At 36.1% G+C, this 24200-nt stretch overlaps 1 protein-coding gene across 1 annotated transcript in view; it reads right to left on the bottom strand.

Annotated features, from left to right (window-relative positions):
• Nucleotides 1-24200, bottom strand: part of c21h14orf180 (chromosome 21 C14orf180 homolog) — a 45645-nt gene that overhangs the window by 2922 nt on the left and 18523 nt on the right. Inside the window, exons 2-8 of the mRNA XM_073826599.1 lie at nucleotides 22389-22475; nucleotides 16947-17067; nucleotides 8005-8035; nucleotides 7777-7885; nucleotides 5523-5683; nucleotides 3397-3526; nucleotides 2674-2700 (exon numbers count right to left, since the gene is read on the bottom strand). Coding sequence (XP_073682700.1) covers nucleotides 2674-2700; nucleotides 3397-3526; nucleotides 5523-5683; nucleotides 7777-7885; nucleotides 8005-8035; nucleotides 16947-17067; nucleotides 22389-22475 — 666 coding nt within the window. The remainder of the gene's footprint in view (nucleotides 1-2673; nucleotides 2701-3396; nucleotides 3527-5522; nucleotides 5684-7776; nucleotides 7886-8004; nucleotides 8036-16946; nucleotides 17068-22388; nucleotides 22476-24200) is intronic.

The following is a 24200-nucleotide window of genomic DNA, read 5'->3' as shown; positions in this document are numbered from 1 at the left end:
CATAATACAGTGATTTTGAGTCGTTTTCATGTATCCGTGTCAACAGCCATTGTTTTGACCATGCTGTCGTCTGTACTCGTAAAACAAAACATAAAGAAAAAACTTTTCTGTTTTTAGTAGATAGATGTGTAAACTTATATAACAACATTAAACATTAAATTGAGGGGAAAAAATAGTACACTGTGGCCACAGTTTACTAAAATTATCAAATGCAAAACTAACTTTTACATGTTTAAAGATTAATGTGTGTTGGCAGTGTGTGTACACAACCACCCTATAATGATAAAAATCCACCCAGTGGTATTTTTTTAATCTCTAAAAATAATATCCCCTTTTTCAAATCAAGCCATTCTTAGGCCGCTCCCATGATTGTGCAAATCATTCGTGATCCACCAGAAGGTTTTTTTTAATGAATCTTTGCAAATCGCCTTTCCTAATAATGTGCTAGTTAGCAAGTTTCGCGACTAAATGCAGCTAAAGTAAGCAGGATGGCTCGTCACCCCACAGAAGAGGGGGCGGGGTGAGCAGAGCTCATTATCATTTAAAGGAAAATTGAACCAAACGGGTTGCTGTGAAAGGAGCTGATTTTTAAAAGGTAAAAAGAGTGTTTTACACTACCATTGAGAAATTTTAACCAAAGTATGATATAGACTTTTCATTAAGACCCTAAAAAATCATATTAACTTGTGAAAAATGGGCATCCGATGACGCCTTTAATTCGTGGCCACAATTTAACCTCAATTTTTGTGACCACAATATATATAATTTTTATTATATGTCGTGTGGGGTTCTGTAGTAATTCTTTAAATGTGCTTTTAGCCTTTCGAACGTTTTGCACATTCACAGGCCATTCCATACATTGTACAGAAAAAAAAGCAAGCAGTGTGTAAGCTAGTTAGCTGTTAGCTTGTCTTAGATTGTCACTGCTTTAGATTACTGTTTTTTGAATATATTGTTTATATGGTTGTCTATGAATAGGACCCTGCATTTTATTCAGCAGACAAAATATTTCCATACATTTTGGCTTTAAAGGAGACACTGGATGCCCATTTTCAACAAGTTGGTATGATTCTTTAGGGTCTTCATGAAATGTCTGCAACATAATTTGATTAAAATTCCTCAATGGTCATGTAAAACAACACCCTTTTTACCTGGTCAAAAACAGCTGTTCACAGTGACCCATTCCGGTGCATGTCTCTTTAAATGATAATGAGCTACTGCTCACCCCGCCCCTCTCTTCCACTTTTTCTGTGTATTCGGTAGCACATTACCATCAAAAACAAAACGAATCCACTGCGACCTCAGTGGTTTTGATGTTGGGAGAAAATGAAGACTCTAATGTTCACTTTTACATCCAACTACAAAACACCTGCATTGCTTACGAGACATTGCTGTCGCTACAGCTGCTTAAAGGAGAAGTCCGGTGTGATATTGACCTAAAGTGTAATGAATCATGATACCGAGTGTGAACGTACCTTGCATATCTCATCTCGTCTTGTCCACTGCAGTCCGAAATCTGGGGTCAGTTAGCCGATGCTAACAACAGGTTGTCAATGAGAGTCAATAGGGCATCGAAGGGCCCTGTCTAGCAGGAAGGAACTTATCAGGTTTTCAACTTATCAGGTTGTAGTTTCCTTCCTGCTCGTCACTCGACTTATCGTGACTAAATTCAAGATGGCGGCGGCCGCTAATCTTCTTGCAGTTACTGTCTGTATAAATCTTCTTGTAAATAAACTACCGGTGCTTTTTCTGAGTTCTCAATGTCTCGTTTTAAATGTCAGGGCCCTTGGAAGTCTACCAATGAAGTGAGGAGCTACTTTGTGCCTCGTAAATGGCATAAAACAGTGATTTATTTACATGGCTACTTCGATGCCCTATTGACTCTCATTGACAACCTGTTGTGAGCATTGGCTAACTGACCCCAGATTTCGGATTGCAGTGGACAAGACGAGATGAGATATGCAAGGTACGTTCACACTCGGTATCATGATTCAATACACTTTAGGTCAATATCACACCGGAGTTCTCCTTTAAGTTCGAGGAAAATGTCGGACAGCGTACAACTGGCTGAGGGCTGAAATATGCTAATACAGGACAATCCATCAGCGGTATGAACGGTATGACATACCGTATCATACTGCTCAGAAAATCAAAACAGCTTGATAATTGAGACTGTTTAGGTTTTTTTGGGGACTAAAAAAATGAGTAAATGGATGTGTGTCATTATAGGGTGGTTGTGTCCACAAACTGCTAAGATACATTTATATGCAAACACCATGAAAAAGTGAATTTTGCATCCCATGTCCACTTTAATAAGGTCTTGTGAACTCTCAAATTAATTTACGAATTTACAGAAGAGGGCAGCATTATTTACTGGCTAATCTGGGGGAATTCTACAAGGGCTAACACCACTAACTGCACTTTTAACCAAAGAAAATTAAGAAAAAGTTCAGTTTCTTTTGGTTGTACATGCATGATATATCTCAATGTAGTATTTTAAACAGGCAAAGGCAAAGAAATTGTAGCTCCATTCTTAAAAACCACAGCAAAGGGCAACTTACAAATGCTCAGACTGTTCTGAGTCCCAGATATCATGCAAGAAAATCTGTCATGCATCATTTCATGCATTTTTGAGATCCACCACACTGTCCAACACATTTTTTATCTACTTACCTCCCAAACAGTCATAGTACGGAATGTCTGGAAACCCAACATAAAAGGTATTAATGGTTTAGGTTTGAGTTCAAGTTAGTCAAAATCTTTGTAAAACCCATAACCATTCATATGACTAAATTGCAGCAACATTAACCACCTGACAAAATCCAGGAATTTCAATAATAATCCATACAATCTGGAATTACGCATAAGGCTGACAGTTCAAATTGGTCACAAATTGGTGACAACTGACAAAGGACCTTTGCGAATGTGACCTCCCCTAAATCTTTGGAGAAGATGCACATGACCTTCATTCTTACTGGGTTTTGCAATAAGCCAACGCTATCTCACGACCAATTCGTATTTTCGAAATAAGCTCTTGAGAGAAAGTCAAACTGTGCATCTAAACAAACTACACTGGCGCCCTGAATTACTACCTTCTTTACCTCCTTAAATTAAATTCCTTGTTTCATTAACATAACAGTGTTGTTGGCACAGATTGCACACTACCTAATTTGCATGTATAATTAATCTGGAAAGTAAATCACTTGGGTACGTTTGTGCATCCCTTCTTTTCTTTTTTCAAAACGAGGGGATTCATTAGCCGCAAACCTCAATGAGAACAATCTTTTACAGCCCACTTCAACATGTTTAATTTACTTTACTATTTATAAGTGCCAGCTCTTAATAATGCAGAGAACGACTTTAAAGAGAGTTTAGGGACTGCTAGAGCTCTCTTACCATGAACAGTGATCTCTGGCTCTCTGAAGCGAACCCGCCTCTCGTTTTTTCGCCTGCGCGATGAATCTGACTCCACATTGCTCACGTTGGACCTTTTCAGAATAGAGGTGGGTAGTTTTTCATTTATGACCTGAAATCAGAAAAGACAAAACTATTGACTTCCAAAATATTTGACAGAGGCAATATGAAGTTGTTTGACTGTGGCAGTGGATTCCTATAACGTTACCTCCTGATTCCTATTCAAAAATTATATTGTAAATATGTACATGCAATGACTAGAGTACACCTTTATAATAGGAATGTTTTTCATTTGTATTTTGGAGGCATTTTGGAACAATACAAATGTCTTGTATCACAATAAAGAAAAAAGAAGAATCTGATAATATTGGACAAGTTAATCAATTTTTAATTACAACATAAGGTTACCTCAGCTTGTAAAATGTCATTTGGTCCTAAAAATGTAATAATATTAATGAATTATTAATGAATGATATTTCTAACAATTAGGGCTGGGTTGAATTGATTTTAATTGATTCTCATTTTTATGAAACAATATAAATTCTTAAATTCAGAAAAAAAACATATTCAGTGACCATAAAATCATTAGTCAGCCAGAAAAATTAAGTCTAGAGAGGAGCATTTTGCTAAATATATGCACCACATAACATTTATTATAACTTTTACTGTTCTTCAGTGTTTTATTTTTGTTTTAATAAAATATCGGTTTTATTTTTATGTTTTAAAAATGAATTGGAGTAGGAATATAAGTATTTTATGGCATTAGTTGAGAGATTTGTCCTTAAGAAAATTTGGCACATACTGTACCTGATATATATCCAAACTTATCAATATTGAATCGAAACAGAAATGGATTCAAATTGCAAGCTTGTGAACCAGAATCAAATCGAATTATGAAATTTGCCAAACCCAGCCCTAGTAAAAATACTTTTTACTTTGAAATATGTGACCCTGGACCACAAAACCTGTCATAAGGTTAAATTTGACAAAACTGAGATTTATACACCATATGAAAGCTAAATAAATAAGCTTTCTATTGATGTATGGTTTGTTAGGATGGGACAATATTTGACTGAGATACATCTATTTGAAATCAGAAATCTGAGTGTGCAAAAAAATAAAAAAGACTCAGAAAATCACCTTTAAAGTTGTCCAAATTAGGTTCTTAACAATGCATTTTACTAATCAAAAATTACATTTTGATATGTTTACAGTAGGAGTTTTACAAAAAATCTTCATGGAACATGAACTTTACTTAATTTCTTAATGATTTTTGGCATAAAAGAAAAATCAATAATTTTGACCCATGCAATGTATTTTTGGCTATTGCTACAAATATACCCCAGCGACTTAAGACTGGTTTTGTGGTCCAGGGTCACATATATGCTGTAAAATGTTTTTGAAATTAATGAATGTGAACACAGGTGTATACAGTTGAGGTCAAAAGTTTACAACCCCCTTTCAGAATCTGCAAAATGTTAATTATTTTACTGAAATAACCATACAAAATGCTGTTCTTCAGAAAAATCCTTCAGGTCCAACAAATTCTTTGGTTTTCCAGCATTTTAGTGTATTTGAACCCTTTCCAACAATAACTGTATGATTTTGAGATCCATCTTTTCAGACTGAGGACAACTAAGGGACTCATATACAACTATTACTGAAGGTTCAAACACTCACTGATGCTCCAGAAGGAAAAAAAAAATGTTAATGTAAATATCTTCTGTAGTCTCTGAAGGGCAGTACTAAAGGAAAAAAATATATAATATTTAGGCAAAATAAGACAAAAGGTACACATCTCCATTCTGTTTAAAAGTTTTCACCCCCTGGCTCTTAATGCATTCATTCTTTCTGAAGCATCAGTGAGCGTTTGAACCTTCTGTAATAGTTGCATATGAGTCCCTCAGATGTCCTCAGTGTAAAAAGATGGATCTCAAAATCATACAGTCATTGTTGGAAAGGGCTCAAATACACAAAAATGCTGGAAAACCAAAGAATTTGTGGGACCTGGAGGATTTTTTCTGAAGAACAGCTGGCAGTTTAACTGCACATTTCTAAGAAATTTCATTTTTCTTTGTCATGGTATAAGTGTCAAGTGTCAGTATTACCTTTGTTTTAGGAGTTTCCTGCTGTATGTATGGCTCTTTTCTGTGCCGCAGCTCAGAGTGTCTGTCCTTATGGCTATGAGAGATGCTACTCAGAGCGTCGCTGAATGACTCGGTAGCCGAGAAACTTTTGGAAAGAGTCGACACACACTCTCCCAATGAATCTGTAACATAAAAAGCACTTCACAAACTGCAGAACAACATATTTGACAACACATCAGCAAAAAGCAACACGCATATTTGTTTCTAGTCAGAACAGTTTGCATGATGAAACTAGTTTAGCAGAAAATAAATTTGCATTGAAACTATGACACAGTGCCACACAGGTGATATGTTGTGGTGAAAGCATTTTCCTGACTCTGCAGCTGAGTTTGACATTCATGACACATTGCTGCCCTATACAATACATTTTTCATTGTCCAGGAAAAAGGCAATAGGGAAGTCACGGAACGACCCGTCCCTCTAGAAAACTAGCAAAGCATTTCTGCTTACAAAAATGCCCTGGCCTCAAACTGTCAAAGACACGACATGGCTTTTTTGCCTGAGATCTGAAACACCATCAGCTGCAGACAGAAAGTGCATGCTTGGAATAAATGTTTACCCATTCGGGTGATTTAGCTCTGCAGTTTTTTTTTTTTTTTTCGTACAGAACTATGTGCAGTAGACTTAGATGTAGTACAATTTCCTTGCTTCCTCACTGAGTGGAAGGAGTAAATGGCTGTATATGAGTAGCATTTTTAAAAGGGCTTTTACTAGAAGCTGTTTCCAAGGTTCGGTCGATATTTTGCTATGAAAATCAGAACACTTTACTTTGAATATGAAAGGCTGTTGGGTTGTATGGGCCTAGAATGTACAGCAGATGTGCTTAAGTAAGCTTTATACAGATTTACCATATAGTAATTTGCTGTGGTAACTAAATAAATCAAACCAAATTACAGAAAGTTGTACCATGTGTTACCAAAATGTAGATTAGTTTTTTTGTTTGTTTTTGTAATTAAAACAGATTTGGAGAAATGTAGCTTAATATCACTTGCTCACCAGTGGATCCTCTGCAGTTAATGGGTGCTGTCAGAATAAGAGTCCAAACAGTTGATAAAAACATCACAATAATCCACAAGTAATCCACACCACTCCAGTCCATCAATTAACGTCTTGTGAAGACAATTTGAAGTTAAAAACATCTTGATGTATTTGTTTCTTACAAACACACAGCTTTTCGCTTTACAAGACATGAATTGTTGGATTGCAGTTCTGTGGTTTATTGTGATGTTTTTATCAAATGTTTAGACTTTCATTCTGACGGCACCCATTCACTGCAGAGGATCTATTGGTAAGCAAGTGATGCAATGCTACATTTCTCCAAATCGGTTTCAATGATAAAACAAACTTATCTCCATCTTGGATGACCTGATGGTGAGAACATTTTAAGCATTATTTTAAGCATTTAAAGAATAACCCAGAATATTTTAATAATTTAATAATTTATGACAGCATTAAAGGGAAAGATCACCCAAAAATGAAGCCATCCTAGGTATGTATGACTTTATTCTTTTAGATGGTTACAATCAAAGTAAAAAAATAAATGATGTCCTGGCTTCCAAGGTTTATAATAGCAGTGAATGGCTGTTGAGTCAATAAAGTATATCCATCCATCATAAAAAGAACTCCACATGGCTCTGGGGGGTTAATAAAGGCCTCCTGAATTGAATTGATGTGTTTGTGTAAGAAAATATCCATATTTGACGTTCCAGCGGATGACGTAGGAAGTAGGCGTATCGTAAGCTCCGTTGAGAATATAGCAGTTACACAAGTTTTGTTTACAGTAAAGCAAAACCAGTCTCCTCTTGGCTTATATTAAAAATCCTCCAACATTTTTCTTTATAAATCCTCATTTTGTACTTTAAATATGGACATTTTTCCTACACAAACACATCGCTTTGCTTCAGAAGGCCTTTATTAACCCCCCGAATGCATGTGGAGCACTTTTTATGATGGATGGATGCACTTTATTTTGTTTCAAAATCTCAGCAACCATTCACTGCCATTATAAAGCTTGGAAGAGCCAGGACATTATTTAATATAACTCTGATTGCATATATCTGAAAGAAGAAAGTCATATACACCTAGGATGGCTTGAGGGTGAATAAATTATGGGGTAATTTTAATTTTCTTGTTGTAACTATGAAGGATTTTGTCAGGAACTATTGTTATTATAAGGACGATTTGAACGATTTGATACTGAAGACATTTTCCATACTTGTATATTCTGTTTTGCCGATCTCAGCGTAGACAGTGGCTAACAGCTCCAGACTCCGGGCTGTGATGGGGTGATCATTACCAAAAGCCCTTTGGTGGATTTTAGTGGCCTAAATGAGAAAAAAAAATGGAAGAAATTGCACTTAATTTAACATTTCTTCATATTTCCCCTCTATAAAAGCCTTATGGTATATTATATTGCATATATACTAAAACACAATGTACTTACTTTGCCACTGTATTCTAAAGCAAGGTGGGGTCTGAAAGCAATAGAGAGTGACAAAAACATTAGCAATTATGGTCCAAAAAGATTATTTTGCATATGTGAATTTGTTCTTAAAGGTGTCATCGAATGCAAAATTCAATGTTGTTTAAACTGAAATGTGTCTTGGCAGTGTGTACACAACCATCCTTTCCTAATAATGTGCTAGTTAGCAAGTTCTGTGATGAATTAACTTCCAAAATGCAGTTTAAATGCAGCTTCAAATGGCTCTTAATGATCCCAGCTGAGGAAGAAGGGTTCTATCTAGTGAAACGATTCAATTTATATACTTTTTAACCTCAAATGCTCATCTTGTCCGCGTGAACTCTGTGTATTCTGGTACAAGACAGTTAGGGTATGTCGAAAAACTCAGGGGCACCATAGAAGTCCACTATATGGAGAAAAATCCTGAAATGTTTTCCTCAAAAAACATAATTTCTTTACGACTGAAGAAAGAAAGACATGAACATCTTGAATGACAAGAGGGTGAGTAAATAAACTGTACATTTTTGTTCTGGAAGTGAACTTCTCCTTTAGGTCCCTAAACAATCATAACAATCTGTGGAAAATGGGTAACCGATGACCCCTTTAAAAAAGTGTACATACTGCGTAAAAAACACTAATTGTATGAAAGTGTGTAGTCTGAACATCACTGAGTATGTGTCTTGTCTGTTAACTGCACATAGGAGAGAGATTCATGCACATGTTTTCTATCATCGATTAGAAAATCTATATCATTGATTACACCTTCAGGACTCGGTTGACCTTTTTCTATTACTGCAGTCATAAAGAGTGACAGAATCAGAGTGTATTTGCGAAGAGGGTCCAGTATAATATCACATATTTCAACATAATATACTAGACGGATCATTAATATTGATATGTGTTCTGTGAGCAACAGCAAAACCAATCCATCTAAAGGAATATATAAGATGAGATCAAAGCAAAAGCCATAATACTTGCAGTACGTGAGTATGAGTCAGTACAGTAAAGCATGTTAGGACATAACTATCAGCTCGGTATCAAGTTTATTTGCTTATCAAAACGTATTACAGCAGGTCAGTATTTATAGAAGGAAATGTGAAAGAGTGAGTCAGTCAGGCAAACACTTGACATTCACTGGATCGCTCACCCAGCAAAAAACCTTATATAACTACTCTCCTGACACTGGATAAACACTTGATTGTCACATTGTCTAAGTTTTAAAAGGAGCATACTGCCTAATGTGCAATATATATGATATACCACATACTGTTTTTAAAAAAAGTAAGTGAAAAAAAGTGTGCTTAAATAAAAAAGTAGAAGTAATTATAAAATTACAGTTGAAGTCAAAAGTTTACATGCACTTGATTCCTAATACTGTGTTGTTACCTGCATGATCCACAGCTGTGTTTTTAATTTTTTTGTTAAGTGATAGTTGTTCATGAGTCCCTTGTTTGTCCTGAACAGTTAAACTGTCCACTGTTCTTCAGAAATGTCCTTTCAAGCCCCAGAAATTCTTTGGTTTTTCACTGTTTTTGTGTATTTGAACCTTTTCCAGCATTAACTGTAGGATTTTGGGATCCATCTTTTAACACTGAAGACAACTGAGGGACTCATATGCAACTATTACAGAAGGTTCAAATGCTCACTGATGCTTCAGAAGAAAACACAATACATTAAGAGGCAGGGGTGTAAACTTTTGAACAGAATTAGGATGTGTGTACATTTTTCTTATTTTGCCTAAATATAATATTCTTTTCATTTAGTACTGCCCTTCAGAAGCTATTGAAGATAAGTTAAATTTAGAATAAATTTAGATAGAAGTTAAATTTACCCTGATCTTCAAATTCAAAACGTTTTCACCCCCCAGCTCTTGAAGCATCGTGTTTCCTTCTGAAGCATTAATGAGTGTTTGAGCCTTCTGTAATAGAGTCCTTCAGTTGTCCTCAGTGTGAAAAGATGGATCTCAAAATTATACAGTTATTGTTGGAAAGGGTTCAAATACACAAAAATGCTGAGAAAACAGGGAATTTGTGGGAGCTGAAGGATTTTTCTGAAGAACAGCAGGCAGTTAAACTATTCAGGACAAACAAGGGACTCATGAACTATCACTACAAAACAAACAAAAACAAAAAAAAAAATCAGCTGGGGATCATTCAGGTAACAACACAGTATTACGACTCAAGTGTATGTAAACTTTTGAACGGGGTAATTTTTATAAATTCAACTATTATTTCCTCTTGTGGACTATTTGTAAACTAAATAACTAAATAAAAAATAACATGCATTTTGTATGATCCCTATTATTTTAGTAAAATAATTAACATTTTGCAGATTCTGCAAAGTGTATGTAAACTTTTGACTTCAACTATACGTCTTAAAACTGTATGTCCTACTTATAAGTGAGTCAAAAAAGCACAGTTCAGCTAATTGCAAAAACAAAATATAAAATATAATACAATTTATAATAATTTAATGCTTGTGTTTTTTTCCATAAGGTTATGCATCCAGAAGATACACATAATTTGTCCGCATACTATATAAATAGCATGAGGAGTGAGGAAACACGCTATTCAGAATCTGCTCCTCCTCCTGTAAGTCATCATATGGTAAACACATGACTCATAGGGTTCAGTACATACAAGCATCTGTTACAGAAGCCCTAAATACAGAGGAGTTTAAATAACAAAGACATGCATGATGAACTACGCGCGGCACCAAAGATGTGCAAACAATGTGCATCTTTTGTCTAAATCCTCTGTGACTCACAGTCTATAGCATAGTTTATCCATATAGATTCTGTTCTGCTAAGTCTATTTTTACCACATTTACAAATAGTATCTGAAAGCATTGAAAATAAAAGTAGAGCACATAGGCATAAAGCCCATTTGATCCCAGCGGCCGGCACCTTTTCTTTATTTAAGCGCAAATACGCAAAGCCACAGCAATAGCCCACCTCACTCAGACTCACTGAGGTACGCGGATCCATTACAGAGGCCGTCACAACAAATCCGGGCACACGTGTGCTGTGATTCCTACTGGAGCTAGTGGAAATGTGCCGCCCGTGCCAGAGATATGGCACTCGGCACTCTCTCCTTTTTGGCTGGAACTCCTGGCATGTGTGTGAAGAACTGGGCTATTTGGATAGGCGACAGTTTGCCCTCAGGGTGTATATTGAGAATTTTCCTAGGGATTTCGGATGGAAGTTTTTCCTCATGTGGTCATTTAGCACTATGTGGTCCTGATTGCAGCACTGAATGACTTTGTGTTTGTACTTCTTTTAAATATAGGTCACAAATTCAATATTGAATCCTTTACATATTCTTAATGTTCTGAATGTCATGTTTTTATACTCTTCCATACTTCTCCCTTGAATGTACAGCATGTTTTTAAAGCCAATACATATGTCAGCAAGGTTATTATGGCTCTGCTTTAATTAATAATGACTAGGTGTTGGTTTGCACTGTTTTGCATTGTCCTCAGAGGACATTTGATCGGACACAACATGGCAAAGCTCTCAGCTACAAGAGCACTTCCTGCCCCGACACTGAAAGATTCAAGAGGCAGAACCACTTCCTATTCTCTCTGTTGAGCTTGAGCTACATTTTGTGTCATAACTATCAGACTTTAAAAAGTAAATGTATTTGTGAAATATAAATACAACCACACTTTGGGGATAAATAAATGAACATGAAATACTGATTTAAGCGTCAATGATCCATATACTGCTGAAGTCAAAAGTTAACATACACATTGCAGAATCAGCAAAATGTTAATTATTTGACTAAAATAAGAGGGGTCATACAAAATGCATGTTATTTTTTTATATACTACTAACCTGAATTAAGATATTTCACATAGAAGATGTTTACATATAGTCCACAGGAGAAAATAATAGTTCAATTTATAAAAATGACCCTGCACTTGATTCTTAATACTGTGTTGTTACCTGAATGATCCACAGCTGTGTGTTTTTTAGTGACAGTTGTTCATGAGTTCCTTGTTTGTCCTGAACAGTTAAACTGCCTTCTGTTCTTTGTTTCTCTGTTTAAACTGCCCTCTTCAGAAAAGTCCTTCAGGTACCACAAATTCTTTGGTTTTTCAGCATTTTTGTGTATTTGAACCCTTTCAAACAATGACTGTATGATTTTGAGATCCATCTTTTTACACTGAGGACAATTGTGGGACTCATACCAACTATTACAGAAGGTTCAAACACTCACTCGTGCTTCAGAAGGAAACATGACATATGAAGAGCCAGGGGTGCAAACTTTTGAACGGAATGAGGATGTGTACATTTTTCTTATTTTGACTAAATATCATACATATATTTCATTTAGTACAGCCCTTCAGAAATACAAAATAAGTCAAATTTACACAGATCCAAATTCAAAAAGTTTTCACCCCCTAGCTCTTAATCCATCAGTAAGCATTTTTTACCTTCTGTAATAGTTGCATACGAGTCCCTCAGTTGTGCTCAGTGTGAAAATATGGATCTCAAAATCATACAGTCATTGTGATAAAGGGTTCAAATACACAAACATGCTAAAAATTAAAGGATTTGTGGGACCTGAAGGATTTTTCTGAAGAACAACGGGATTCTGCAAGGTGTATGTAAACTTTTGACTTCCTCTGTGATTATTTAACTATTTAATAGATTTAATATAATTTGATTTTTGAAAGTCAAGGGGTGCAACTAATTAAGTCATTATGTCCTAATGCACAGAAAAGTAAACTCACTTTATGTAGGATTTAAAAAAAAATAACATTAAGTATTAAGACTTATTTTGGAATATTATTAAGGAATATTTTGGACTATGGGGGGCGCCATTATTTTGATGACGTGAAATGGTTTCACTCAGTGAGCTACTGGCGCTACCTGTTGCTATTTTTACTGCAACAGAACCTGGAATTCACTACTCCGAAAATAATATACTGATACGATGACCACCGCTTACAGGTGGCGATGGATATAAACAGGTTTAAACCAAATGTCGTAGCAACACATTTTCTCCACAAGAAGTCTAAGCACCCCCAGATATCGAGTGAAATCTGCACTCAGAAACTCCTTCAGTGGTTGCGGCATCATGACAAGCGCCGCATGTCTAGCATTTCTTGTCTCTGCCTGTTACATTTATGTCTGTCTGCACTTGGTCTTTCCCAATGTCTCCCCCTGTTGATCTGTGTGATTTGGTTCAGTCCTTGTTAGCGTTATCCCCTTCACCTGTGTTTTATAATTAGTCACATTTATAAGTCTGTCTTTGAGTTCAGTTCCCTGTTGGTCCTTAATGTTGTATCAACGTGTGTGGAAGTTCTCTGTGTTCCTACCTGTTCATCTTGAAGATTTATATTAAATATATTTTTTGTTAGTATCTTGTCTATCGTCTTGTTTCGTCCAGCACGCATCATAACACTGCCATAGGTAAGCTCTTTTAATATACATGTGATCTACTAAAAGCCTCAAAAGGCATCTGGGCTAAAGTGGAGAGAACAAAGACGCAGGTCTTTAAAAACTTGTATTTCGTCCAAAGGCATCTTCCCATTCCTTTCTCCTCTACTTATTGCTAGAAAAGTAGTGAAGACTTTTATCGTTTCTCTTGTTTTATTAGACCTGCGGTCTACTAAAAGACTCAAAGGCATCTGGGCTAAAGTGGAGAGAACAAAGACGCAGGTCTTTAAAAAGTTGTATTTGTCCAAAGGCGTCTTCCCATTCCTTTCTCCTCTACTTATTGCTAGAAAATTAGTGAATAATTTTATCGTTTCTCTTGTTTTATTAGACCTGCGGTCTACTAAAAGACTCAAAGGCATCTGGGCTAAAGTGGAGAGAACAAAGACGCAGGTCTTTAAAAAGTTGTATTTGTCCAAAGGCGTCTTCCCATTCCTTTCTCCTCTACTTATTGCTAGAAAAGTAGTGAAGACTTTTATCGGTTCTCTTGTTTTATTAGTCCTGCGGTCTACTAAAACACTCAAAGGCATATGGGTTAAAGTGGAGAGAACAAAGACGCAGGTCTTTAAAAACTTGTATTCGTCCAAAGGCATCTTCCCATTCCTTTCTCCTCTACTTATTGCTAGAAAAGTAGTGAAGACTTTTATCGGTTCTCTTGTTTTATTAGACCTGCGGTCTACTAAAAGCCTCAAAAGGCATCTGGGCTAAAGTGGAGAGAACAAAGACGCAGGTCTTTAAAAAGTTGTATTTGTCCAAAGGCGTCTTCCCATTCCTTTCTCCTCTACTTATTGCTAGAAAAGTAGTGAAGACTTTTATCGGTTCTCTTGTTTTATTAGTCCTGCAGTCTACTAAAACACTCAAAGGCATCTGGGCTAAAGTGGAGAGAACAAAGACGCAGGTCTTTAAAAACTTGTATTCGTCCAAAGGCATCTTCCCATTCCTTTCTCCTCTACTTATTGCTAGAAAAGTAGTGAAGACTTTTATCGGTTCTCTTGTTTTATTAGACCTGCGGTCTACTAAAAGCCTCAAAAGGCATCTGGGCTAAAGTGGAGAGAACAAAGACGCAGGTCTTTAAAAATTTGTATTTGTCCAAAGGCGTCTTCCCATTCCTTTCTCCTCTACTTATTGCTAGAAAAGTAGTGAAGACTTTTATCGGTTCTCTTGTTTTATTAGTCCTGCAGTCTACTAAAACACTCAAAGGCATCTGGGCTAAAGTGGAGAGAACAAAGACGCAGGTCTTTAAAAACTTGTATTCGTCCAAAGGCATCTTCCCATTCCTTTCTCCTCTACTTATTGCTAGAAAAGTAGTGAAGACTTTTATCGGTTCTCTTGTTTTATTAGACCTGCGGTCTACTAAAAGCCTCAAAAGGCATCTGGGCTAAAGTGGAGAGAACAAAGACGCAGGTCTTTAAAAAGTTGTATTTGTCCAAAGGCGTCTTCCCATTCCTTTCTCCTCTACTTATTGCTAGAAAAGTAGTGAAGACTTTTATCGGTTCTCTTGTTTTATTAGTCCTGCAGTCTACTAAAACACTCAAAGGCATCTGGGCTAAAGTGGAGAGAACAAAGACGCAGGTCTTTAAAAACTTGTATTCGTCCAAAGGCATCTTCCCATTCCTTTCTCCTCTACTTATTGCTAGAAAAGTAGTGAAGACTTTTATCGGTTCTCTTGTTTTATTAGTCCTGCGGTCTACTAAAAGCCTCAAAGGCATCTGGGCTACAGTGGAGAGAACAAAGACGCAGGTCTTTAAAAAGCTGTATTTGTCCAAAGGTGTCTTCCCATTCCTTTCTCCTCTACTTATTGCTAGGAAAGCAGTGAAGACTTGTATTGCTTCTCTTGTTACCCTTATACTGAAAATGACAACTAAAAGCTGCATGTGGCATCGTGGTATTGTGTTGTGGTAAAAATAGCATCAGGTAGTGTCAGTAGCTTACCTAGTGCAACCATTTATTGTCATTGAAATAATGATGCCCCCATAGTCCAAAACATATATAAACAATGTGGATTTTTTAAATAACGTAAACATTTAATGCATTTTCTACTACATATTTCAGTAAGAGACATTATTTACGTTATATTAGGCCATACAGGTCTTAATACCACTGACCCTTGAGCTTATATTATTTCATAAGCTGAAATGCCAACAACTTCAACCATGACTGCTGTCCTAGTTGGCCAGCAGATCTTGAAGATCTATCCTGTTCAGGTTTCAACAGTTACCCAACCCAAAGAGTTTAACGGATTACATACAAATGGTGTGGATACCCCCACAATTCATTGTCCTGTGAAACATTACCTTATTGGGACAGCAATAAAACAATCTCGTTCTCATTCAAGTTTAATGTCATCCTCTCTCCTGCGGCACCAACAAGCTGTCTCCTTCCCTGGGACAATCAGGTTAAATGCTTTAAGTCCCCAACCAGTGCCAACTGGGGGTCATAAATGTCCTCAAGTGTATGTGGTAGTGGCCTTACAAAAGAGCGCCTCATCATGTTAAGCCCCCGGAGGAAAGCGGACACCTCACCCAGAGTGTCCCAGTAACATTTGAAACCTTGAGACTCACATAACACAAGTCACCTTTCTCTTCCTCTGGTGGGAAGAGAATGGGTGCTCACTTGACACAGTATAATAGGGGATTCCTAAGGCAGCATAAATATAAAACTTTATATACATACCAGAATATTAACCGCACTCAATAATATTAACCAAATCATAAGACTAAAAGAATAAAATAAGAATAAAATGTTAAGTTGTTTCCTTGAAGTATTTCTACCTAAAAAATACACATAAAAAATGTACTATACATATATATATATATATATATACATATATACATACATACATACATTTAAAAAAAATAGGGGTCAAATCAGGTAGAATCTGCTTATAAAACTGAAATAATGGAATGTTATTTGAATGTTATGTTGTCAAACTTCATGTATATATATATATATATATATATACACTCTATATAAAAAATAATATTTACATTATAATATTTATATTTAAAAAGTATTTTAATGATCAAATCAGGTAGAAATGCTGCCCATAAATATACCTTTTTTAATAATTAAAATATATTTTCACTTTAATAAAACCAGTTGTATTGAATGTTACCAAACAATACACTCTTTAAAAAATGCAGATAAACATTTTTCGTATTTGTTTATATTTAAAGAAAAGTTACTACAGCAGCAGTCGAGTATTTCTTGAAGGAGACATAAACAAGACATTTAAGTGTGGACAGTCAGCACAAATAAAATGACTAAGTGTGCAATTCCTTGCCAAACTCCGTAAGACCAGTTGAATGCATCTTCCTAAATCATGTTTTTGGACTATTAGTGCCCATTAAATGCTCTTTATTAATACAACAGCTTCACAGAAATTACTCTATTTGCTATCTATATTTTTGCATGCCAATTTTGTCAAAATTAGACTTCAAAAAGCAATCTAGCATGCTATATATATATGCAGTATCAGTACCTTTTGCTCATGATGCAGAGCTGAGCCAGTCTCTCAAGATCCTGGGCCTGTGAAGCCTGTTCTGATAACTCCTCTTGAGACAGACATCCTGACGGTCCAAATGTTCCGTCTTCCTGAGACCCTGAATCACACAAAGTCTGTCAGAAACCTCACAGCACTCACAGAGACTCACACGTACAGAGACAACAAGACTGTGACAAGAGTGAAAAAGACAGAGAGGGAGGGAGGGTGTGAGAGGAGAGATGGCCGATCCCTGCCACCACACCCACAGATTCAAATGCTCTTACAAGGAAATGAGACGTATGAAAAACAGAAGGGTAGGAAGAGCAACCAGCTTTGACCATTCAAAAACATATAAAAAAAATGACAAAGTAATTATATTGTCTGCCTGGCTACCAATGAGGACCTGAAGCTGAAAATTCTGTCTTTAATTACTCACCCTCCTGTTGTTCCAAACCAGTAAGACTTTTATTCATCTTCATCAGTGGTTCAACTTTATTTTATGAAGCTACGAGAATATTTTTTGTGCGCAAAGAAAACTAAAATAACAACTTTATTCAACCATTTCTTCTTTTTTTCTTGTCAGTCTCTGCTGCACATTCTTGAGAGTATCTCTTTTAGTTCACTGTCTGTTTATTCTGGTTCAAATAAGTAAGGCTGGTCAAAAAATTCCAAGTCATCCTCTCTGCCGAAATCTTCAGAATTGTTTACGAAAACTGTTTCATGTTCAGCGTGTATCTTCTTCTGCTTGTAAACATGGTGCAACCAATGCGTCATGATACTCTCGTGAATACGTGTCAAAGACTGATATGGAAAGAAGAATTTGAATAATTTTAACAATGTCCTTACTACCTTGCTGTCTATCAAAAATTACTTGCTTTTTATCAAAAATATCTTAATTTGTGTTCTGAAGATAAACAAAGGTCCTACAGGTTTTTAACGACATGAGGGTGAGTAATTAATGACAGAATTTTGATTTTTGGGTGAACTAACCCTTCAATGTTTCTAAAATCCAGCTTAATAAAGAGCATTTCCTTTCTCATTTTTGTCATCTTCATGTTGTACTGAACTTGCCTGACTTTCTTTCTTCAACTGAACACAAAAGGTGACATTTTGAAAAAAATACTGCCCACTCTTAGGCTGTTTGAAATTCTCTAAAGTTACAAAGAGATCAAATTCCAAATCTTCTGAGGCCAACAATCATTTTGTGCCATTCTCACTGAAATCGCGACATCCGTTATGGCTCTCCCTGAAACATTCATGTGAGTGCCAGAAATAGTGATGTCTGATGTGTAAATGAATGGTTCTTCTGAGTCATATCTTTGTCTCCTTTTGTGTTCCAGGAAAAAAAGTCACACGGGTTGGGAATGACATGAGGACGAGTAAATGATTCTTTTTTAGGTTCACTATACCTTTATTAATGAAATTATGCATTTTAACAGTTATAAAAGTGTTCAACTCATGTCAGGTAAAAATTTATCAATTTTGAAAAATATGTAGAACAATGCTAGAAATAAACTGTTTGACTATTTAAAACAAAATATACATTTCAGCTTTGAAACTCTTTCTGTTCTTAACTGATTGTACTTAAATTGTACAAACCATGTCCTTACTACCTTTCCGAGCCTTGAATGTGTCAGTTGCATTGCTATCTATGCAGGGTCGGAAAGCTCTCGGATTTCATCAAAAACATCTTAATTTGTGTTAAAGTATTAGTTCACTTCCAGAATAAACATTTACAGATAATTTACTCACCCCCCTTGTCATCCAAGATGTTCACGTCTTTCTTTCTTCAGTCGTAAAGAAAACATTGCATTTTTTGAGGAACATTTTATGAATTTTCTTCATATAGTGAAAATGCAGTCTAAATGCAGCTTCAAAGGGCTCTAAATGAGAAAGAAGGGTCTTATCTAGCAAAATGATTATTTTCTAAAAAAAATTACAATTTCTATACTTTTTAACCTCAAATGCTCGTCTTGTCTAGCTCTGCGATGCACATGAATACTCTGTACACTCCTGTTCAATGCAGTTAGGGTATGTCGAAAAACTCCCATTTAATTTTCTCCTCCAACTTCAAAATCATCCTACATAGCTGAAGAAATACTGACCCAGTGTTTACAAAGTGAATGTGCAAAGAAGGTCAAATGCCCTTTAAAAAAAAGGGTAAAACAGAGATGTATGATTTTAAAGTTGGAGGAAAAAATGAGATGGGAGTTTTTTAGACATACCCTAACTGTCTTGAACCCTTGCGCATGTGCATTGCAGAGCTAGACAAGACAAGCATTTGTGGTTAAAAAGTGTCTTCCTTGGCTGGGATTATTTAGAGCCTTTTGAAACTGCATTTAAACTACATTCTGGAAGTTCAAACTCGGGGGCACCATATAAATCCACAATATGAAGAAAATTCCTGAAATGTTTTCCTCAAAAAACACAATTTCTTTACGACTGAAGAAAGAAAGACATGAACATCTTGGATGACCTGGGGTGAGTAAATTATCTGTCAATTTTTGTTCTGGAAGTATACTAATCCTTTAAAACATGAGGGTATGTAACTAATAACAGAAGTTTTATTATTATTATTATTAAAACCCAACTTCACTAAACAGGATTAAAACATCTGTTGAATGCAACAGACACCATATCTCTATATACACACAGAAATCTTCAGTCTGATGTATCCCGAGGGCATGATGGGAACTGAGCATGGTTTAGGCCAAAGGGAGGAAATCAAAGCAGCATTGGCCAAAAACGCTGAATCAGGCAGCGTTTCCAGGGTACTCAACAGCTCTTTAATGAGGTAATGTATAGTGTGGTCATATATCTCCCTAGGCTCCTGTACTCTTCCTGGCCATGCTAGAGATCTATGCTGTCTCAGCAGCGTGGAGACAGCCAGAGGAATGGCAGACGTCCACCATGGAAGAAGATCGATGGGTCTCCTTCATCCATAAATACCGGTGCATCTCAGGGCAAATAAAGATGAACCTCTGTTAAATATATTACTGCTCTCCGACAGGACCTTGGGGACAGGTTTGTTGGGTCAATTTTCAGTGTTTTATGGAAGCAGGCTTAAGCCCTTGCAATATATTTGCTGCAAACTTGTGGTTAATCTGTGGCAAATGTGTGCTAGTGTTTGCCAGAAGTTTTCCACAGAGATTTGTCACACTTTAAGGAACTAAGGTTTGGAATGGACAGAAATGCTATGAATTTTATTGAAAGTATGCCAGCTACATTGTTATGACAGTAGGGTCTCATTCACTAATAATTTTGACAAATTTTCTGTGGCCTCATGGCACAGTAAAGTATCCACTGGATGTGCATTTTCAGAATGTTGGCAGAAGTATGTAGGAACTTTTCACTTACTGTTTTATGAATACTGTAAATTTGCACATAATACTCTTTTCACATAATGTTTTTTGCCTGCTATAGTAAAGTATGTGATTTCAGATGGTCCCACAGTCAGGTCATTGAATTAAAGGGAAATATGAAAATAAATGTAATTTGGTTATGTTAGATGTACCTTGTAATTCTTAAAGGAATGGTTCACCCAAAAATGAAAATGACCCAATGATTTACTCACTCTCAAGCCAACCTAGTTGTATATGACTTTCTACTTTCAAATGAATACAGTTGGAATTAAATGAAAAAATGTCCTGACACTTCCAAGCTTTATAATGACAGTGAATGGGTGTCGAGATTTTGAAGCCCAAAAATGCATCCATCCATCATAAAAAGTACTCCACATGGCTCCAGCAGAAAAATAGGGGTTTGTCGCTGGAGCAGTACCCTTAAAATAACATCTTTGTACCTTTTTACCCCTAATAGGTACATATTAGTACCTAAAGGGTACGTATTACTACTCTAAGGTACTAATACGTACCCTATAGGGGTAAAAAAAAAAAGGTACAAAGATGTCATTTTAAGGGTACTGTTCCAGCGACAAGCTGTCAAAAGGTACAATTTTACACCTCTATTTTTTCTGTGTGAGGGGGGTTAACAAAGGCCTTTGGAAATAAATCAATGCGTTTGTGTATGAAAAATATCCATATTTAAAACTTTACAAAACGTAATCTCCAGCTTCCACTAACTGTCTTACAGTTTATGTGCATTCACGAGAGAGTGGTGTTCCAGCAGACGATGTAGGACATATGCGTAGTGATGAACGCGGAAGCACATGGAAAGAGCAAAACAAAAATTGGTCACAAATTAGAAGTACAAAAGGAGGATTTGTAAAGAAAAATGCTGGAGGATTTCGATATAAGCCAAGAGGAGACTGGTTTTCCTTAGCTGTAAACAAAACTTGGTTCTTGCGAGACTTGGTCCACCAAAGCTTATGCTATGCCTACGTTATCAGCAGGAACGGCAATCTTTTAGTTTATAAAGTTCTAAATATACACTGTAAAAAGTTTTCACCAGTTTCAACTTAAAAACTTAAGTTTAGCAGCTGCCTTAAAATACTAAGTTAAATCAACGTAAGTCATTTCAACTCACAAGTTAAATCAACTAATTTTGATTGTAATAAGTTAAAATGAGTTGTAGTTTTAAGCTGATTTGACTGAAAAGCTTAAGGCAGCTGCTGAACTTAGGCTTTAAAGTTGAATCTGGTAAAAACTTTTTACAGTGTAGATATTATTCTTACACAAACACATCATTTTGCTTCTGGGGGCCTTTATTAACCCCTTGCCGCTGTGTGGAGTACTTTTTATGATGGATGGATGCCATTTTTTGGGCTTTAAAATCTCAACAGCCATTCACTGCCATTATAAAGCTTGGAAATTCCAGGACTTTTTTTTATATAACTCTGATTGTATTCGTCTGAAAGAAGAAAGTCATATACACCCAGAATGGCTTGAGGGTGAGTAAATCATGGGGTAATTTTCATTTTTGGGTGAAAATATCCCTTTAAACATGATTTCTACATTGTAACCATCACATATTGTACTAACAATCAACCATGTAAAAAACATGACTTACAAATTTAACTCAACAGACAGAGGCATTTTATACTAATTCTGTTGCCTTTCGAACTGAATTGGATTTTCGCTTAAGATGGCAGAATACCCTATAAAGTCTACTTCACAGAATCACTCACTAAACTAATTTGTTCATAAACACTCATTCTGGAATGAAAGACTAGGACTGTTTTACTAGGTTGATTTAGCTTTAGATTCGTTTGGAGCTTTTTCACTGATGGAGCAAAAATAAAAAAGTAACAGGCAATATAGTGTCTGAAATGTAAGTTTCTCACTATTAACTTCTTGTTTGTTCAACCACTGTATAACAAAGATGTATAAAACACACTCTTTTGTGTGTGTGATAAATTATTGTGCACAGCTATGTTGAAAATGTCTATATATTAAGATATATGCTGATCAAAGAGTCACATGTCCACCCAACCGCACCATAAAAGAAGCATTTAAGTAAATCCATAAAAAGTGGACCTGCCTGTGCTGGCCTGCAGCGAGGTGAGCTCGATCAATGCCACTTCGTAGAACATCTTCTCCGCCTGAATGAACTGCAGAGCTTTCTCATCTGATTTTATACGGGTGAAGGATTAGACATGCTTGTCACCATGGAATAGTCTCTTGTTATGATCGCACACATCGCCCAATTACTCAAGCTCAGTGAAATCCTGATTTGTTCAGCTGCTAGCATCACCAAAGACAGTATTAAACACCAGCGTCCACAGAATCTTTAATGTATCGTCTAAACAGAAAAACAGTCTAAGGCCTGTGTGATGTTTTGATTGGTTGGTGTTCGTGTCAGCTTCTCTTTTCAGCTCTATAGAAAGACACAAAGCCTGTGGCTGTTCTATAAATAGTCACTATAGAGTTTGTTCAGTGTTTTCAAAGGCATGCCATTACAATCTCAGTGTAAGACGATCACATTTGCTCTTAACAAGTGTCATTACAAAAAAAAACCTGCCCAGGAAGGAAAAAGTTCTTAAAATAGTTGTGAATGACCCAGATAATGGCAGGATTTGTTATTTGTTAGTGCAGGAACTTGCTGATGTTTCTATTTTGGTATCATACAGCAGGACCTCCTGTTAGAATGTGAAAAGTTGTGACAAATATAGCTAATTATATTGAACAAACACACAAAAAAGTCAAATATACCAAATCTACTATTAGAAAGTTTGGTGTCTCTTTCATATGTTATTACAATATATTTTATAGATTGTGATAGTTTTCGTTGTTGTTGTTGTTTTTTTCAGTAGCTTGCGATGATCTGGTGTGTGTCTTATTTTAGTTCAAGTATGATGTCCTTCTTAAAATGATCTTTTCCACGAATGAGCAGCATATCCCCAGGTGTCCCAAGCATATTTTTAGATCCCAGCTGGCTAAGGAACATCTGAATTTGCTGACTAACAGAACAGGGATCGGTTTGAACGTGATAAATCTATTTGCGGTCCATGCGATGCTAGCCCCTGAATTAGCTGTGGAGGAGAGACCAGGAACAAATGTATTCTGTATTGATTTTCTAATCATTTTTGCTGTTCATTTAGCATTGCCTTCCGCTCCATCCGATTAAAAGCCTGTGTCCTAATGCTTCATATTTTAGAAATACTGTGTAATATACAGTAAATAATTAGTCAGTGGCAGGCATTGAGATATTATTATAGCTGGTATTATTAAAAATAAAAAAACTATATGTTTTAACTATTTTTAGCAGGTATGTACTTTTAACCAACTAGTCCCAAGGTTATTTTCAGTGGATATATTAAGTCATTGCATTTTTATATTTTATTATCTACCACAATGACACACATTTAATTTTAGCACAAGTGCCTACAAATATTTTGCATTCCCTGTATACAGTATGACTCAAAAGAGGTGAATACTAGTGGTGACAGCTCTAAGTTTATATTAGTCAATTATGCAGCTTCAAATCTCAGATATGCAGCACAGCAATTTTAAAGAGCAGCATCTAAAAATAAGTTGTGCATACAAGCTTTAAGAACACAGAGCACTTCAGAATTTTTTCTTAATACATTGCATTGGCAAAGCAGATATGCGCATTAATAATCACTATACCAGCTCTGATTTAGAGGAAAATAAATGTCATATCTGCATCGCTATGCCGAGCATGTATATTTCCAGCTATCTCAGCATGACTGTGGAAGCAATTTCCACATTTATATTTTTTGTTGATGTTGCCGGCTCAGACGTGTCAATCACAGAACGATCACAGCGACTGTATCTACTTCCAGTCAGAAAATGAGTACAGGATGAATGTTTGGTTCTTTTCATCTTCTTC

Source organism: Garra rufa, chromosome 21 (genome assembly GCF_049309525.1).
Source record: "Garra rufa chromosome 21, GarRuf1.0, whole genome shotgun sequence".
Classification (NCBI taxonomy): Eukaryota; Metazoa; Chordata; class Actinopteri; order Cypriniformes; family Cyprinidae; genus Garra; species Garra rufa.
The sequence above is the reverse complement of the archived record's forward strand: the minus strand, read 5'-3'. Positions and strand labels throughout refer to the sequence as shown.